The 21,136-nt window shown below is 39.1% G+C and overlaps 1 protein-coding gene across 2 annotated transcripts in view; it reads left to right on the top strand.

The window, feature by feature from the left end:
• The first annotated feature begins 891 nt into the window (after window positions 1-891).
• LOC137198146 (glutamate receptor ionotropic, kainate 5-like) overlaps window positions 892-21,136 on the top strand; it is a 107,544-nt gene continuing 87,299 nt past the window's right edge. For both annotated transcript variants that reach the window (XM_067611805.1, XM_067611806.1), the window contains exons 1-2: window positions 892-1,916; window positions 20,241-20,405. In XM_067611805.1, coding sequence (XP_067467906.1) covers window positions 1,808-1,916; window positions 20,241-20,405 — 274 coding nt within the window. In that variant the 5' untranslated portion in view covers window positions 892-1,807. The remainder of the gene's footprint in view (window positions 1,917-20,240; window positions 20,406-21,136) is intronic.

Genomic DNA, 21,136 nt, shown 5'->3' with positions numbered 1-21,136 from the left:
TTATAAGATCGTGCAATTTTGTATTAAAATTTTCACAATTTTCGCACAAAAACAACTGTAAGGTCAATATAGAACAACCCAATTGCCAAAATAAAATATTGGCCTTGTACATTTTTGCAAACCACAGACACGTTGAATCTCTAAGTTTCAATGTTATAGAAACACTTTTTAGACTGTTAGTCAGACAAAACAAACAAACTGAAGACATCACAGTGGCCTCTGAGAGATTATGATGTCATTTTTTCACAGTTTTTTAACATTTGATAGTCTAAACCATTAATTGACTAATGGAGAAAATAATCGGCAGATGAATCAATAATGGAAATAATAATTAATTACAGCTCTTGTATCCAGGTTGGGCTTCATTCCATAACTCGTCACTACAGGTGTGAATCTTTGGGAATCTCAAGATTCAAATCTGATTCTGGATGAATAAACAGAGTCGTGTTGTTTTAGACTCTTCCTCTAGTTCACTGTTTGCCAAACTGTTGACGTGAAGCTTCCTGCTGGTGAACTGCCTTCAGCTGCAGCATCCTCCAGTCTTCTGTCTGTACGCGAAGAATAAAATCAAACTTTATTTGTTCAGCACCTTTTGAACAGATTAGTCCAAAGTGCTTTACAGATGATTGACGAGCCAACAGAAGAACTTAATGTCAAATATGTCATTTACTGACCAACATCACCGCTTCAGTGTTTATTAAGCAGCAGTTAAGTTTGTTAAAAAACTGAGGTTAAGTGTGGACGAAGGGCTGAAACAGGGAAAAACATGCATTTATAAAAATTTAACTGACTTGCTGTGGAAATGTTTCATTGTTGCTCAAGAACCACACAGAGACATAAAGAAAGGATTAAATATTGTTAGTTGTTGAATCAGTTGTAGACACTGTACAATCCATCACACCATCAATAACAACTATACAAATGTCCACATACAAAAATACAAAACATAAATACAATCATTTTGTATTTTTAGAGAGCAAGCTTGTTGTTCAGTTCTCTAAAGGTTGTGAACCCAAACCAGAAGTAAAACTACAACAGTCACAAACTGTTAAACCTTCTTACAAACAGGTTTGGTCATATGATGATCTAACAGACACCTGATGGTCAATCAATAACTTCAAACAAGGACATCCTTCAACTTTATCTTGTCTCAGTACCTCATGATCCACACAGTGTCTAAACCGTTGACTTAAGACAAATATATCTCTAGTTAACCCCAGAGATCAGATAGACACAAGTTCAAGAGTTCAGGATTTCTTCACCAACATGTGAACCAGAATGATCATAAGCTATCATTCAGTTTTCTCTCACAGCCTTTATGATCTGTGTATCATCCATCTCATCATGTTTCTGGTTGTTGTTTTTGTATGTGAGTCTATTTCTGACAGCGTGGATCATAGGAGGCTTATGTGCTAACAAATCTAATTTACTGGATGTGGATAACGAGCCAGATTTCCACTTTAACCCTTCACGTTGCTGTTTTTCTGCCTTCTACTGCAGCCTAATAAATGAAATGACAACAGGCTGCAGAGCTCATAAAAACCATTAGTGTATTGTGAGCAGTGTGTTTGTGTTTATGGAAAACTGTAAGTCGATGACCAGCAGTGAGATTTGTGTGTCTGCGGCAGCAATAAACACACTGTAGAACAAACGGCAGCCGTTTAATTCAGCAGTTAAACACGTGATACTGTATAAGGAACATTATATATGTTACGATACTGTGATCTAGAAGTATAACGACTCCTCCCGTCCTGCAGGTGGCGGTACAGGCAGCCAGCAGACCATTCTCCATGAGGAGCAGTGGAAGATGCCGGCTCTGCCAGCACTGCTGCTGTCGATTTACGTCGTCGTCGTCCTGCTGACCATGGCACCGCTCTCCTTCAGCCAGGCCAACACCCTCTCTGCCGTTCGGATGGGTGAGTATCTGCACCCAGACGGTACTGGGAATTTACTGGTTTGGTTCAAAGTTGATTTTTTTTTTTTTTTTTTGGATTAATTAGATTTATTGGTATTTCTATGTGTAGGTTTTATTTTATTTTTTTAATTTTTTTTTAATTTGCAATAGATGACATATACGTGTATTTAAAACACCCACATTTCTCACAAAAAAACAAAAACAGTGTAATACACATAACATGCAACATATACAGAGACTATTGACTATTAGACATACATAGATATTGGAGGAAATACACAGACTTTACAAAGACAGGAACATTTTTGACAAAGACCTGGACGAGACCCGTTGGTTTAGACGTGGGACTCTCTGGGTGTGATCTGGGACTCGATGAGGACTTGTTGATCATGGAACTTGACTTGAGACATAACTTAGGACTTGTTGCTCTCATGAAAAGCAACAGAAACATGTGAAGTTGTTCCTCACCTCCATCAACCTTGTTATAAAAACGGTCGGACGCAGCCTCCTCATGTCTGGCGTCTGGAAGCTGTGAGGGGAGGAGGCTTCAGATGCTGTTAGACGATCTGAAAACCATTTTATTTGAAGCTAACTAATCCTCGCTCCGGGTGTAAAGAGTCATTATTTACCCAGAATCCTACAGAAAAAGCAACACACATTCTGTGTTTGTTAACAGATAAAACATCCTTCTGCATCACCTCTATTTTTAAACGCTCTCCTTGTGCTTCCTCGTCGGTGTGTGTCTCCTCTCACTTCCCGCCGCTGTCTCTGTTTGCCATCTTGATTCCCTTCACACTATCTCTCTTTGCTTTGTTTGTCTTTTTATGAGCCCCTCGAGGGTTCCCTTTGTCTCCACCGCTCGCACGCTCAGCGTTCCCATCTCTTCTTCTTCTTCTTCCCTCCTCGTTTTGTTTTCCGTCTCGTGTTGGATCATTTGTAAGAGCAAATAAACTCAGTCGAAGCCGGATCAGGAAGCATCTCCGTGACTTCCCTTCATGATATCCCAGCGAGGCCTGAGCTCCTCATCACATCCCGCAGAGGAAGATTAACTCCAGTAAAAGACGAAGCGTTGGAAGTAAAAGTTCAGCTCCCAACTCGCTGCAGATAAAGGAGTTTCCTGTTCGTCTCACGGCCCCCCCGACGGCCCCTCCGACGGCCCCTCCGACGGCCCCGCAGCTCAAATCCCCGTTGCTTTTATCACGCGGGGCTTCTGCACAAACCGGTGGGCACTTACATGCAGGCTACCATGGCAACCAGGTCGCCTGATGATGTGTAATGGCTCACCTTTCACTCTTCCATTAATAACAGCTGGCTGGTGCGCGCACACACACAGACACACACACACACACACACACACATACACAAACACACACACACACATACACACACACACACACACACGCTTCTCTCATGTTGGATAAGTGGAGTTACAGTGAAAATAACAGAAGTCACACATTCAACCTCAGAGATGATACTGGGGATAAAAAAGACTGAATTTCAACTGCAAGCAGGAAACAGAATCACAGTCCAGTTAAACCAGTTAAACCAGTTAATAAAAGAGTGAACAAGGATTTAAGAGCACTGGTGTTGTTCAGAAGACATTGTTATGAATTCATATGTTAAAAATTCATCACCGTCAGGAAAATGTTCCCCGTAATTCAGTCTGATTATGAGACAGACTCATAACACAGAGCATATTTAGAGGCCATTCTGCATAGTTTCCCTTTTTATTTTGCAGGTGGATGTTAAATGAGTTCTCATGTCATTTATTTATTATTTAAGTAACATTTGTGTAAATGTGCTGCTGTAAACCAGCTGGCTCATTTTCAACCACAGTCCGCTGGTGAGATGTTGTGAAACCAGAAACCAGACAGAAAACAACATGATGCCATAAAGACAACAGGAAACAGCAAGACATTAGTACAATAATACAACAACAATATACACTGATCTTCATTCAAAACAAGACAAGACAATGAAATACAGCCGAGCATTACTGATCATAGACACGCAGAGCAACAATAAGAAACGATCCCCTCATTTCTCTCTCTGTCTCTGTTCTTCCTTTGATCTCCACTGTCGCTATAATAAAGGCAAAAAATGCCCCAAAAAATATAGAAAAAAGGGGAAAAAATGGATGCAGCACAACCAGAGATATCGTCTTTTTTAATCCACATATTCTTCTTCCTTCCTCCTTGTCAAAACCTGAGCTGTGGTTCAAATCACAGACTTCTGTTAGTACACGTTCATGTAGTACACTGTGTACACTATATATTACTGGTGTAGTGCGTGAATTTCAACAGGGTAGTGTCGTCTCAAATCAAACACAGCCGTTGTGCACTTACCGGAAATGACGATTGCAAATTAGCATTAGCTAGCGTTAGCATTCGCGTTATCGTTCGCTCTACCAAATCATTACAGACTGCTAAACTAACCCAAAAAACATACTGATGGCTGATATCTAACAACAGTATAGTGGTGCTTAGTGCTAAAAAACACATGTATAACTTACATTTATATAATGTGGTGATGTTCACCGTAGTTACAACATACTCGGCCGCCATTTCCAGTTTGAAAAGTGGTCCCTTCCCTTCCACTACGTAGCCAAGATGGCGACTATTGAGGGCGAGAAGTGTCCAACTTTTGGGCCGTTTTGAGTTCACCATCTGGGTTCTCACAGTGCATTTCCCATACTTCTCAGTGTGAACGCACTTATGCACTCAAAATGTTAAGTGTAAGTACAGAAGTATGCGATTTGAGACACGGCACAGGTGCCTACATTACCCACAATGCAACTCTACTGCCAACAGTTGGGTCAGAGGTTCGGGTCTGTTATGCTAACAGTAGCTATGTAACATGACAATAGCTTTTCAAGAGAACTGCTATTTTAACAGACACCAGAAGATGTTACTGAATAATAAAAGAGTTTTTTATTTTATATAAAACAATTATTTAAACAGGAAACTACAAACTTTATTCTAAAACACTTTCATAGTGACTGAATAGTGAACCAGTCTGAACACAGAAACCACAAATAGTAGCAAAAATATTAACCAGCAAATATTTGTTTCACATTTTTGGTGTAATTGTTTTTGTTTTTATTTATTACGTAATAATCTTCTCATCTAATGTTTTGCTCAAAATCTTATAAATATACAATTAAATATATAAAATTAAGCTGAAAATAAAACATATTACTGCTCCGAGTTGTTGAAAGAAATAGTTTGTGTAAACAAAAAGGAGCCAATCAGCTGTCAGACTGTCTGTTTGCTTAAATTCAGGCAGAAATGCCATCTGGCTGCGTTCAGGTGCCACATTTTCCTTTCAGCTGCTTCTCCCTCTTCAGGTGGTGGAAAATCTCATTTAGTTCCACTCCAACACACACAGCTAGAGACACATTTTCAGGGTTCATGATTCAGTAGCCGGGAAATAAAGGAGACTCTGTGAAGTGTTTTTTTTTGTCATTCAAGGACTCAGGTTGTGGAGGGAAACTGCCAGCAGTCAAACGCTGGTACAGATTGTCCTGCGGTGGCTACCGTAGAGCAGATTTAACAGCCGCTGTGGCAGATAAACAAACTTCACCTGGAGTTTCTACTCAGTCAATGAAATCTGTCTCAGAGTTTGGAGTTGACTTCCTGCAGAGAGTCTTACATCGATCTGCCTGGTTTATTGTGACACTGTGTTATGAAGCAGGTGTCGCTGTAATATAGAGCTGAAACTCGTTTTTATTATTGTTTCATAAAACCTTTGTTTAACCAGGTGAATCCCACAAGATCTCTTTCTCAAAGGAGGCCGAGACAGCAGCAACACAGTGTTTCAAACAACATACAAGCAAACATTAACACACAGTAGCATCTCAGTTCATCTGCTGGTTGTTTTATCAATTAAATGACGTCTTTAAAATGTCTGAAAATAGTGAAAAATGTCTATCATCTCAAACAGCTCAATGTAAAATATTCAAATTGTTTGTTTTATTCAATCAATATTCCCAAACCCCCAAAATATTCAGTTTACTATCATATATGACAAAGAAAAACATAAAATCTTCACATTTAAGATGCTGAATATTTGGCTTTTCTTCTTGAAAAATAATCAATTATCAAAATAGTTTCTGATTGATTTTCTGTCGATCAGCAAATTAAGTAACTGATTAATCAACTAAACATTGCAGCTTTTCTATAATCATATAGTTGAAATAAAAATCCTTTTTGATGCTATTTATGTTTTTTTCTGCAACAGCCATTCAATTCTTTACATTTTATGAATTTTTATAGTAGTTTTGTCCAACATTACTGCCCGAGATTCATATTTATTTACATTATGAGATTGTTTGGCTGCACTGTGAACAGAAACAGCAGCTGATCGTCTGTAGCTGCTCAGACGGTGTTTACTGTCGTATTAAACCACCTGCAGTTACCAGCAGTGACCACAGGTGTCACTGAGTCAACCAGGACTGAAATATTCAGGATCATAACGTCAGTGACGCATCAGAGGAGAGCAGAAATAAGGTGAGAGTCAACGCTGAGCCTCATTTAGAAGATCATCAGCAGGGTCGTGGTGATGAGCGTCTGCTAAGAGGCTTTTGTCGCTTAGCTGTTAACAGTCCCTTATCAAATTTATTTTAAATTCACGTCAGACTGCATATAAAGTTGAACTTAGCGAGGTGTGACGTCACCCGTTTGGAGTCGGGAGCTTCCAGATAAGGTTGTTGTCTTTTGCGCTCTGGAAACACGCCCCGCTAGCTCGGACCCAAGCTAACGCTAGCTTACCGGGAACACCGAGTGCTGCACACTTGGGCTACTGTTAGCTACTTTAGCTAAACTGTGCTAACAGGGCAGGTATCGTAATCAAGTAGCATTAAACTTATAGAAATATTACAACAGTAGTCCAGGGAGAACAGCAAGTGAGCCAACTGTCAATCAACGCCCACACAGCAGACATTAATGCTACTACAAGTCTTCAAATGTTCTTTACAGAGCAATTATTTCCAAATTGACCACCAGCACACTTATTAGAGGCCTGAATTCAGAGATTGAGACCATTGAGACTCGTTGAAAACAATGATTCACTCAATATTTCTGGAGAGAAGTTGAGGCTAGCAGCAGCTAGCAGCTGTTGGTGGCACTTTAAGGTCCTTCAGCCTCAAGATGTTGTAGTTGCCATTTGATTATTCTTAACCTCTTACCAGGTGCCATAATTGTGGTCTCATTTGAAAAGCAACTTTTTAAATTTTACAACCAAAAAGTCGGAGTGAGTAAAAGTGATCCTGAACCAAAACTACAGAGACTAAAGTGTCTCACAGGTGGAACAGTGTCGATTAACATCACTAAGGCCTCAGTTTGCTAATCACCATACTTGATATATTTTTAATATTTAGCAGGTGTCGTAACAAAAACACAAACTGCCATCTTGTCTGAAAAGAAAGAACAACAACATCTGTACAAACTGTGTCCTCAAACAAGTCAAGTGTTGTCTGAGGACGCTGCAACACTCAGACAACACTCGAGTGTCCTCAAAAGATGCAATTAAAGGCAGCACATGTGCAGCAATCAAATCACGAAACAAGAGCGACTCAGCTTTTAATCGTCAATCACATACGTTTAACAAGCTAAGATTCACGCTGAGATACGACCCAGATGACATTAAAGACAACGACTGCAATTAAGGAAGTTTGTGTTTACTTGGCAGGTCTCCAGCAGAGTTGCCACACTGATTAACGGGTCGATAAATCTGAGACACGCTGCCTGTTAGTGTTGAGAGAGAAACAGAAGTCAGTCACATTTATCTTTATTATTTATCAGAATCTGGTGTGTAACAGACGTTCAGCAGGACAAAGCCAGAAGAGTTGAAGGTGAGACCTCAAACCTCAGTCAGATCTGAACACACGGACATGAAACACATATTGATATTATTCAGTGTGACTTACACTTCCTGAGGATATGATTATCTCTGATGTCCATCATCAATAAACCTCCATAAATCCACTTAGAAACCAGAGAAAAAAGAAGCTTCAGAACCTGAGAATCATCACATTTTTAAGTTTTCTTCAGTTTTACAGTAATCCGGTGATTGTTGTCTGTACATCCATGTTACACTGCAAACAGCTGATTCACATGACTTATAATGGAGACAATGTGCCAAAATGTAAACAAACATCAGCTGATGTATCTACCTGTAGCTGACAAACAGCCCATTAGATGAGCTTCTACATCATATTGGTTCCCAAACAGGCCTGTATGTTGCTGTTAGGCCTGCAACCAATGATTATTTTCATTATTATATTATTATATTCTATATTCTATATATATTCTATTATATTATGATTTCTTAAGTCAAAGGTGACGTCTTCAGTTGTCTTGTTTAGTCCGACTAACAGATTAAAACCCAAAGATATTGAGTTTACTGTCATTTATAAGACAGAAAAGCTTCAAATCCTTAAATTTGAGAAGCTGCAACCACCAAGTATTTGGCATCGGTTGACTAATTGATTAATTGACTAATTGTTGCTGCTCTGGTTGGTGTTTGCATGTTTCCATCTATCAGAACAACAAAGTTTCTGCAGCAGAAGGAAACTGCAGGTGATTATTACTGACCAGCAGGTGATCAAATCATCACACAACAGTCTGAACTGAGCTAAAAGTGGAAATATGTCGCATTAGATTGCAAAGCTGTTCATGTTATTGGTGATGTAAAATGGAGACTTACAGTGTTGAAAATCAGGAGAGCATGAAATAAATCTTTAAGTAACGTCAGCATGCAGATACCTCCTCCTCAGGCGAGATTAAAAAGTCGAGTCGGCTCCATAAATATTGAATCGAAGGATTTTAACAATTTAGCAGCATCAGTGTCCTTCAGCTGCAGCTAAAAACCTCCATGAATTATTTCAATCGGTGCCATCAGTCATTGTGAAGGAGTCATTAGCTTATGTTCATCATTAAATAAGAGTCTTTAAGAGGCAGTTTGTCACCGTGGGGCGTCTGTGAGGTTTGTAAGTGAAAATGTCACATTTTATTTGAAAAGGAAAACGTCTCACTTTGGAGGAAAAAACTTAAATTGAATATAAATTTCATGCATTTAGTGGAGGAAACTTTCTCTTTCTCTTCAGTTTGACCTCTATGAGCCTTTTTGAAGCCAACAGCTCAGCATCAAACTTTCAGAAACGTTACAGAACACACACACATACATACATACAAAGAAGAAGAAGAAATCAAAATGGAAAGTCAGAGATGGAAAGAGAAGAAGCAGAGAGACGATCCACCAGAGAAATGAGAAGTAAACAAATCCTTTGTTGGCCCGCAGCTTTAATCTGGAGGATTTCGCCGTTTGAGAAAAGAAGCCAAGTTTTTACAAACATCCCTGCGGCTCCACTTTAACAAAGTATCTCTGCTGAATTACTCTCAAACCTCAACTCCAGGTTGACTCTAATAACACTGAATCTTCTCTCAATTTAAAATGCTTTAAAAGCTTTGAAATGATCATTAATTACATAACCTCAACGTCAGCGGCTCCATTCTGGTTGCTTACCTTTGTTGCAGGTCAAACCCGCCTCGTCTCTCTAACCCTGTTTGCTGTTTCTCTGAACTCTCATTCGTAGAATAAGGACAAAGTTAAGACAAAAAAAGTATATATATATATATGTATAGCGGAACGAGGGAGGCCGAGGACTGGTGAGCGTCGGAGTCACTGTCCAGGACGAAACAATCAACATCCAGGAATACATCAGGAAGATGGCCCCCAAAGATGAACTGCTAAGTGAATACCTCAGGCAGCAGAAACCCGATGATGCAGAGGAGGAGGAACCATCATGGAGGGACAAGCCCCCACACGGCATGTACCACCGACAGATATCAAGAAATCCTACCAGTGGCTGGAAAAGGCTGGACTGAAGGACAGCACAGAAGCACTGATCATGGCAGCACAAGAACAGGCACTTAGTACAAGATCAATAGAGGCAGGGATCTACCACACCAGACAGGACCCCAGGTGCAGGCTGTGCAAAGATGCTCCTGAGACAGTTCAGCACATAATAGCAGGGTGTAAGATGCAGGCAGGAACAGCGTACATGGAACGCCATAACCAAGTGGCTGGCATAGTGTACAGGAACATCTGCACTGAGTATGGGTTGGAGGTCCCAAGGTCACAATGGAAGACACCTCCTAAGGTGGTTGAGAATGACCAAGCCAAGATCCTGTGGGACTTCCAGATCCAGACTGACAAGCTGGTGATGGCTAACCAACTGGACATCGTGTTGATCGACAAACAACAGAAGAAGGCAGTGGTGATAGACGTAGCAATCCCAAGCAACAGCAACATCAAGAAGAAGGAACATGAGAAGATGGAAAAATACCAAGGGCTGAAAGAGGAGCTAGAAAAGATGTGGGGAGTGAAGGCAACAGTGGTGCCAGTGGTATTGGAGCACTGGGGGGCTGTGACCCACAAACCGGGAGAGTGGCTCCAGCAGATTCCAGGTACAACATCTGAAGAACGCAGTCCTAGGAACAGCTAAGATACTGCGCAGAACCCTCAAACTCCCAGAACTCTGGTAGACCCTCCCATGGGGGTCTGAATGCTTGATCCCTACAGTTCATAGGGGGTCTAGTGGCTCTGGGGGGTATTTTGCTGGCATGGTTTGATTCCACTTGTCCCCTTAGAGGGAAGGGTCACTGCTAATCAATACAAAGTTGTTGTGATTGATCACCTTTATCCTATGATGAAACATTTCTCTCCTGATGGGAGTGGTCTCTTCCAGGATGACAATGCCCCAATTCACAGGACACGAGGGGTCACTGAATGCTTTGATGAGGATGAAGATGATGTGAATCATATGTTATGACCTTCACAGTCACCAGATCTCAACCCAGCTGAACACTTACAGACAGCGCTCTCCACCACCATCATCAAAACACCAAATGAGGGAATATCTATTGGAAGGATAACGTTCATCCCTACAGAAACGATCCAAACCTCTTTCCCGCCTCCAGCTCACTCAAAACTCTGCTGCCAGGATTTTAACTCAGATTAGGAAACATGATGACATTTCACTGATCCTGGCTTCCCTGAACCGGCTACCTGTTGCTTTTTGTATTGATTTCAAGATTTTATTGATTACTTATAAAGCCCAGCGAGGCCTCTCAACAGTTTATATATCTGATCTCTTATCGCCGTGTGTCCCTTCCTGCTTCCCTGAGATCCTCGGATGTGTTGTTCATTATCGTTCTAAAACCCAGATTGAGACACAAAGACGATAAAGTCTTTGCAGTTTGGGCTCCTCGACTTTGATCTTTTAAAACCCACTTTTTTAAAATTGCTTTTCAGTGAATTAATGTATATTTTATGACATTTTATTTTGTTTTACTCTCTTTGTGTTTTATAATGTGATCTGTTTTTATTGTGAAGCACTTTGTTACTTTGTATTTAAATGTAATGTAAATAAAGTTTATTATTATTATAATTGAAGTGGTTAAATTTCAATAAAAACTGGAAAAATGGGGATGTTTTAAAACTGTTGACTGGTTCTGTGTATTTTATATATATGTTGTTGATTATTTTATTTTGTAATGTTCTAATCTGTTAGATAATATGGTACAATAAATGTTTAACAAATAAAAATAAATCTGGTAATAGTTTCTAATATGGCAACAGACACTATAAAAGAGGCTGTAAGTTGTAATTAACAACTCGGCCAGATGATGGCGCTAAATGAGATCAGAAGATCATAAACGTTACTACACTTCATCATGAAAGGAACATGAATGTTTGAACAAAATTTAATGTCAAATCCATCTGATAGTTGTTGAGATATTTCAGTCTGGACCAACATCACCATCCCATGTGTAGCTAAAACAATCCCACTGGGAAATGGATCCAGATGTGACATGAAAGACTTTTGGCACCTAAAGAAACCTGACAAAGAAGAAGAAATAAGACAGAAAAAGCATCTCGACTGTCTGTTTACCTGAAGGAAGTAACTGAATCCTCGGGGAAGGAGTTTTCCCGCCACAACGCAGCTCTCTACTTAAAACGAAGCTATATGTCATCACGGTGCTTCGCTCAGGAAAAAATAAATCAATATATCCGCTAAAACATGGACACACACTTGTTTGCCTCTGAAAGGAATCAAGCCACCGGAGGTTTGCAGCCCGACGGAGCGATTTGTTGTTTCCATTCTCCCTTTTTTTGTAACGTCTGGTTGAATCAGTGGAGCGACCCGCGGCCCCCCCAGAGTCCAGACTTCCACGCTCATATCACAGAATGTCAACTACAGCGAGCTCAGAGGTGGGAAGTGAAAAGAAAAACCTGTTAGTCAATTTTTTCTGAAGTTACAAGGCCTCCTGGGGTGAAATAAAATCAGCCTGCAGAGCTCCTTCTGCCTGGATAAAAGGACTTTTATTGTGGTGTCTCGGGTTAAATCCAGAACAAAACACTCTGCAACAAGATATTCATGTAAATACAAGATGACGTTTGTGCACCGGTGGGCAGCGAATACCTTCCACCAGCAGGGTAAAGAGTGAGGCTGAAACTGCATATTTGATATTAAATTTGAGGTGGAGTTTGGTTTACAGCTCAGACTGAGTAAACAGGGCTGTCAGGAGGTAATTCACAGGAAACACAAAGAGAGAAAGAGAAAACAAATTCATCACAAACGACAATAAACAGGGTCAGAGCGGGAGCACCTCCGTGATCTTTCGCCAAAAACATTCCTGTGTCTCGACGCCATAAATTTAATATATAAAAAGATAAAAACAGAGTATATTTTCAGAGTTTCTCCTCAAAGACAATCACGGTTTTGCACTCAGTGGCTGACATGAGAAGTGAAAAGTATTTGTGTGAAGAGAAGAAGAAAGGCTGTGATCTTCAGTTTTTGGAAATTGTTGTCTGTTATTTGACCGTCCAATAAACACTTCATCTGAAGCAAACTCAAACCTTCATACTCACTTTTCTGATGTCATTCTTTGCAACAGCAGTAAAAGGAAAACAACTCAAAAGAATCTAGTGTTGAACCTCCTTGAAAGCAGAAGGACTCGCAAGAGACGGATTTAAAGGAAACGGTCAAAGTCTATCTGTGCAGCAGGTTGAAGTATCCTGACACATCCGTAGTAAAGGTCATGTTGCATTCATGTCATCATGAAGATGGACGGGAAAGATTCTCATATTTACAACATGTTTTCTTGTCATGACAAAATGTAAATACCAGAAAAACTGAACAGCTGACTCCTCTCCTCTTTTAGTAAAACACCTGCTGAACCCACAAACATCAGTGCAGGTTGGGTTTGGGCGCCTTGGTGACCTCATGGTTAAGGCGTATAACATATCACCACAACGTCCACGGCTCCTTTCCCAGCCAGGGATCCTCGTTACATGTCTCACCCCTCTGTCTTCCCTTGTTTCCTGTCTCGCTACACTGACTCTCAAATAAAGGTAAAATGCCAAAAAAACAATCTTTCAAAACAGTTGCACAAATTTGAACTTTCCGTGCACCGCAGACAACAAACTGCATACACAATAATGAGCTTCTGCAGGGAAAGGTTTATTTCCACAGTAATGGAAATGCACCTTCAGTGTGTCATTCAAGTGAGGCAGCAGAAATCCTTTAACTTTATTTCTTTCTTTTCTTCCCTAAAAACCCCGAAAGTCCCTGATTCAGCTTTTTATGGGAAGGTGGAGAAGAAAGTGAGGAGTTTGCTAGCAGATAGCGAGTTAGCTCCCATCACCTATTCAGCCGGTTTGAGCTCCGGGAGGCGCTAAAGAGCAACTCTGGTAACTAAATCTGTATTTAAGAAATCTTTCATCCCAAGTGCCAATACAATACAATACAATACAATACAATACAGTACAGTACAGTACAACACAGTACAATACAGTACAACACAGCACAGTACAATACAATACAATACAGTACAGTACAGTACAAAACAATACAATATAGTACAGTACAGTACAATACAACACAGTACAATACAGTACAATACAACACAGTACAGTACAGTACAATACAATACAATACAACACCGTACAACACAGTACAATACAGTACAGTACAGTACAATACAATACAATACAATACAATACAGTACAGTACAGTACAGTACAGTACAGCACAGTACAATACAATACAATACAATACAATACAATACAGTACAGTACAGTACAGTGCAATACAGTATAATACAGTACAGTAAGTACAATACAATACAATACAGTACAATACAATACAGTACAGTACAGTACAATACAGTACAATAAAGTACAGTACAGTACAGTACAGTACAATACAATACAGTACAATACAATACAATACAATATAGTACAGTACAGTACAGCACAGTACAATACAGCACAATATAGTACAGTACAGTACATACAATACAATACAGTACAATACAATAAAATACAGTACAGTACAGTACAGTACAATACAATACAATATAGTACAGTACAATACAATACAATACAGTACAATACAATACAATATAGTACAGTACAATACAATACAATACAATACAATACAGTACAGTACAGTACAATATAATACAGTACAGTACAATACAATACAATACAGTACAATACAATACAATATAGTACAGTACAATACAATACAATACAATACAATACAGTACAGTACAGTACAATATAATACAGTACAGTACAATACAATACAATATAGTACAGTACAATACAATACAATACAATACAATACAATACAATACAATACAATACAGTACAGTACAATATAATACAGTACAGTAGAATACAATACAATACAATACAGTACAGTACAGTACAGTACGATACAATACAATACAATATAGTGCAGTACAATACAATACAATACAGTACAATACAATACAATATAGTACAGTACAGTACAGTATAATACAATACAGTACAGTACAGTACAATACAATACAATACAATACAATATAGTACAGTACAATACAATACAATACAATATAGTACAGTACAATACAATACAATACAGCACAGTACAGTACAGTAAAGTACAATTGTATTACTCCTATTAGGGGCACATTGTTTGGAGCAGCTTGTTGTACACAAAACACAGTAACATACAAATAAATAATAGTATATAAAGGAAAAACAAAACAAGAGGAATATTTAAAAACACACCAGGGAGCTAAATGTGGAATAAAATCAATAAATAATATGGATGAATAAATGTGATAAACACAATAAAAAGATCAGATAAAACATTCATCAACAATGACAACAGTAACAAACCTGCAGAGCTTTTATGAATTACAGAGAAAGAACGATTCAGGACAGAAGTCGGTTTTACAAACAGGTGACGACGAGAAAATTCACTCAAACAAGAACAAGAAGCCAAAATACTTTCTGCTTTGTGGAGGATCAAACTCAGACTTTCAGTAAAAGATTGATAAAAATGACAGAAGATGACGAGACTGACTGAATGACCCACTGTGCTTCACAATAACTTCTGTTCACATCATATTTAAGGTGATCATTGAAAATAATGTATGATGTAACCATTTCAATACTTCCATCGTGTGTGTGATTCTCTGTGTGGCTGCATCATCTCTGTACGTCTATAATCAATAATCACTTCTGTGGTTTTAGATACATTTAAATCCAAGAAGTTGTTTTCACACCAAGAAATAAAATCAATGAGAACATTTGTGGTCTGAGTCTGAGCCTCAGAGACGGAACAACAACACGGTGTCAGTTTATAAAGAGTAGGAACGAACGGATGAAGCCTTGTGGCGAGACTGAAACTCTCTGCTCTCCATCAGTCAAGAAGATCCATAATACAAGCTGCTGAGGAAAATTAAAATCACAGAACCCTCTTTCTTTTAAAAGATGCAGCTGCGTCGTATTGAGCTTTGAATCCTCCACATCTCTTCTTGCCTGGTAAACAGAACCAGGTTTTTCATAATTAATGATGTTAAATCATTACGTTGTGTTGGATCGGTATCACAGCAGAAGATATCTCAGTGTTCTTCACTCTGCACAGCGACTGATGAGGTTTAAACAACAGACATGAACTGTGTTTAATGTGTGATGTGAGTTTGTTACACTGACGGCTTCACATCTCTGAGAATCGTGTGTGGAGCGTCTTCATGAGCCTGGTGGACAATAAAGAGTAGGGCTGTAGTCTGGTCGATGTTCTCTCATCTGACTTAATTCTCATCGGTCAAATAATCTTTATGTTATTTTCAGAAGGAGAAAAGTGCTACATCAATATCTTTCCAGGATTAATCCATTATTTCCTGCGGCGGGAGGATCAGACTAACAAATTACCTGTGTAAACAACGGGGGTGTATTCAAAACACCCCCGTTTTCACAACTTTGAACTCGCCCAACCTAACGGAGACTGCTGGGTCTGACTGTACTCAACGTTTACTGAACGTTTACTGAATCTGTGTTTCTCCTGTAATTATCACAACAAGAACCCCCGCCAGGCTAAAAAAATATTTCTTAATGTCAAAAATAACACCAAATATCTATTCATTCAGAAATTAATAGCATTTGGGAGTCTCTGTACAGCGCTGTTTGGTACATGAGTCTACGTCTGTGTCGTTACCAAGGAAACTATTGGTAGCGTAAGTATGTTTAGGAATAGTTTGCGTAGCGAGTGAGAAAGAGTGAGGGGCAGGAAAAGGTAAGCGGTGAGTTGTCAGTCTGGCAGTAAATGTACAGTACAGACTACAGTGTGTCAGTTAATAAATGCTAAAAAGTCACGTCAGTTGTTTCCCCAAATGCTGGACAAGTGAAGGAGGTTAGCTCCAAAGTTAGCAACAATAGGTTAGCCTAGCCTGAAGACGCGAAATAGAGATGGCGAATGATTTCAGTCTGCAGCCCTAATAAAGATCTCTTCTATTCTTCTTTGTTTTCTTTTCTCTTCTTCAAATCTAAAACTATGAAATTTTGCAACACTTGAGTTTTTTCCACTTGACAGCAAAGCGAAGTAAAGTCCTTCACTACATTTTAATAGAATAAAATGTTTTATATATGACTTTAACTTAATGTAACTGTTTAAAAAAACAAGACAGCCAGTGTGGCTCAGGGCATAACGGGCTTTTATTCATTATTATTATTTTATTAAACCAATTAAAAATTTAAAAAACAATAAAAGCGGTGCTGTGAAGGGAGCTGATAGACAGCAGACTGGGAATCTTTTATCTGTGGAAAACAAAACACAAAACACCACAAAACAAAACTAAATAATGTGCCACCACATGTTGAACCATGTCAGTATTTTGTATTTTTGCCCCCGAGAGGCGTTAATTATTTAAACAACACAAATCAAATCCAGAACGAACCCCAACAGCAGCAGCAGCAGCAGCAGCAGCAGCAGCAGCAGACTTCCTGCTTCTTACTGAGGCTCAGCAGCATCTTCACTCTGATTTTCAGTCGTGTTTTACTGTTTCTTTGCTCTGCAGTCGTATCACTCAGTGTCCAGAGAAACCAGGATATAAGGAAGGATGTAGGACACTCTCTTAATCAGGGATTGAAGCCTGAAATTCTTCTTCTTCTGTGTTAAAACATGCTTGCCTTCTGCATTCTAGATATGCAAAGCAGGCGAGTCAGCGGGGACGTGGTGACAGAAATAAACATGGCAGGTGTTACTGTACACAGCCGCCGGATGATTCTTTACTATTTCTAGTAGGAGGAAACAGAAACCAGTCGGTTTTTTTATTCGCAGCAGCTGCTTTTACTTCCTGAGACGAGGATCAGATCTGCTCCTGCTGCTGGAGATGTTTTCTTCTTCACCTGCTTGAGGTCAAATCATGAACGTCCCATTTACACGTCTGTACTAGACGGCGGTTCGTCTGTGTGCAGCTGTGAATGTGATCACACCTTTCGCTTCTACACCTGGGGTCAGATGCATAAACGATGCACACAAACACACACACACACACATAAAAAACCATGCATACACCAGTTCACACACATACGCTGTGAGGTGAGAATGTGTCACACAGACTTCAGAGCCAGCTGCAGGTTATATGACAATATGGAGAGAATCTAAATGTGATAAAACATTGTGTGATTTTTATGTGTCTGTATGTAACCGCTGGTTTCCAGCGTTGTGTTATAAAGAAGAGGCTCAGACCAGGGTGTCTTTGGAGGCGACCAGAAGTAAACAAAGAAATCCTCCGCTGGTCGATTGTGATGCTAACTCAGGCTCCTGCACTAATTAAATAACACAGTAATGTGTTAGCATACTGCACAAGAAGTCAAGCTAGTAAACAAACTTACACCTGTAATTCAAAGGAAGTGCACAACGTTGCTTACCTCGACCATGAAGTACAACAACAAAAGGGGAGAAGACATCATTTATAGGGGGGGGGGGGGGGGGGCACCCGAACGTAGGGGTACAATGAACTGAGTCTTAAATGGAGGAGTAGCACGTCAGGATTTAACTATTTACAAATTTTGTGTAATTATAATACATTTGCTGCACCGTTGACCCTGTTACATGTAAAATACAAACGAAAGATTCATTTATAAGCTAAATATTGATGAATTACATTTGTGTTATCAGATCTTTTCTTTCAGTTTACACAGAAACCATCATTTTATTCCCTTCATTACATTTCTGATGATTAGAAAATGATGATGAGATATCACCGCTGATGATTGTTTACAGGTCTGCGTGATGAATTAATGAATTAATGAATGATTATGGTGTTTAATAACAGCTGTCGGAGAAACTCACTGATGCAACATAATTGCTGAAATCACAAAAAAAAATTATTGTTTGTGTCGTCGTCGGCTCTGCTGGAGCTGAGAGCTTGTTGGTATGAAAACAGCTGATTAAAGACGTCTCTGTTGTTATTGGCTGGATGTTGTCGTGGGAGTGAAGAGCAGCTATTTCCAACATGACCTGTAAAACAAACATAAAGGAATTTAGCGGAATCACTAATATCTTATCATCACTTTAAACCTGCAGTGCAAAACTTTGACATATAAATAAACATCAACGCTACATTCAAGCCAAACAAATAAACACAGTGCTGATTAAAACTCACCGCCAGATGAATCCGTCACCTGCAGCTCTTCTAGAATTTCCAAAAGTTATCGCTGCAGCTTTAACATGAACATATATAATATAATTTATTCATTTCAAGTTAATAAATATGTTTGAAGAAAACATAATCGGCAGAAACTTTATGTGTCTTTAAGTTCATATTAAAATAAGTCAAGTTTGTTTCTTTTCATAGAAATAAAAACAACTCAAACTACAGTGAAGGTTAATATTGAATTCAATACTTTGGTAATAAAGTCACTGACATCAAGCTTCATAATGACCACAGAGAAACAGTCAAATGAAAAACTGACTCCCAGTATGAGATCCCAGTATCTGTATCTGTATTTGAATAAAAGGTGGAAAGAGGTTTTAAAAATCCTGTTTTTGTTTTTATGACCCATTTTTTAATCTCAGATCATAAACGACTGCACTGATTACTGAGCTAAAACTTTACTCATCGCCTCATTGCAGACAGACCTCTACCTATTTATACACCCAGAACACAGTGTAACATGTTGGGAGGAACTTCAAAGGCAATTATCGCTTTGCACTTTTCATTTATTGCCTATTTTTTACAACCTAACTTTGTGGAAAGGAGAAGAAGAACAACAGGTTATGGAGAGTCTGTTGGGACCACTTTGCTTGTGTCAGTAGCTCAGCTTTATCTCTGAGGAACACCCCCAACAAATCACTTTTAAAATATTTGTATGAAACAAATAGTCGTATAAAACCCACTATTTGTGCTTTGCCGAATAATGTATTTGTATTCGGGCACACCTCTACTACATACACACGACTTTATAATCTTTAAATCCTGATGATAAGAGTCTTCACAGAGTTTCCTGCATCTGGCTGCTGGTTGGTGTTTAAATGCTTCGCTCCTCAGCAGGTGAAGAGGAGGATGAAGAAGGATGAAGAAGTGATGCAACGCTGGTCCTGAAACAAAACTCTTAAAAAGTCTTTTCTGTTTGAAGAATCGACTCCATGATGTAACTGACTGGAACAAACTGTGATATATTTAGAATTTAATCGTTATTTCATGATAACAGGCTTAAAAATCTAAATATGAACGTTCATTCTGATCTCATGATGATATAATTCTGTTATAATCTTATTATAATTTGCTTAAAACTATCAGCAACCACAACAGATCTTCTTCCATCTATAAATTTATGATTTTAGGTTCGTTTTAGAGATGATGTTGTTGTGATTGATGCAGTTTTTAACTCATCTTCTTGTTTGAAGTTTGGAGCCTGAACTCTTTGTTTTCTAACCGCTCCTCTTCTTCTCTCCTCTCTTCTTCCTCACCTCCAGCGGCCATCCTGGACGACCAGTCCGTGTGCGGTCGTGGTGAGCGTCTGGCGCTGGCTCTGGCGAGGGAGAACATCAACAACCTGATGGAGGGTTCCTCCCAGGCGAGGGTGGAGGTGGACGTCTACGGGCTGCAGAAGGACTCCCAGTACGACACCACTGACACCAGTGAGTCTTCTTCTTCCTCTACTCGAAAAGTGACCCGGTCTGCTCCCCAGACTGACATTTTCAGTGAAGATAAACTTCAGTAAGCGTTCTGCATGAGGAAGCAGACCAGAGAAATAAAGCGCCAACCTTTATTTAACGAGGCGGGTCAGAAGTGCAGCCGGTGCAAAGTGAGTCTGCACTTTAAATGCCACACGTGTTCAACAGATCTGCACCGCAGGGAGCAAACGGCCCTCAGCAGGAAGAGTTAAAGGTGAATTAAATACCAACCTGTGCTAATATTTACTCGTATAAATCAAGCATGAAGTTTTAATGAGACAGTGAGGACGAAGCAAAGATAAACAGAATTAAAACAATAAAAACAATTTTGAAAAAATGGAGCGAAAAAGTTCGAAACATTCTTCAGATATACGAGCTGAACAGATGTGTCGTCAATAAAAGATCAACATTCATCAGGAAATAGAATAAATAGAAAGTTTAAATGTCGGGTTACACAGAATCTGAAGGGAAGAACACAGACTGATTATTATTATTATTATATTATTATTATACTTAGAATTATGATTCAGAAAAAGGAAAAATCTGCATAAATGTTTAGATTTTAAACTGGACGAGTTGTTTCTCTTTGAGTTTGTCGACTGTTTGTCGTACAAAACACATTTTGACATTTGATGATGTCAACTTGGGCTGGAAATTATATATAACAGGTGTTTTTCACAATTTTCTGACATTTT

This window comes from Thunnus thynnus, chromosome 15, assembly GCF_963924715.1.
Source record: "Thunnus thynnus chromosome 15, fThuThy2.1, whole genome shotgun sequence".
In the NCBI taxonomy this organism is placed as follows: Eukaryota; Metazoa; Chordata; class Actinopteri; order Scombriformes; family Scombridae; genus Thunnus; species Thunnus thynnus.
This window is presented reverse-complemented; position numbering and strand designations above follow the sequence as displayed.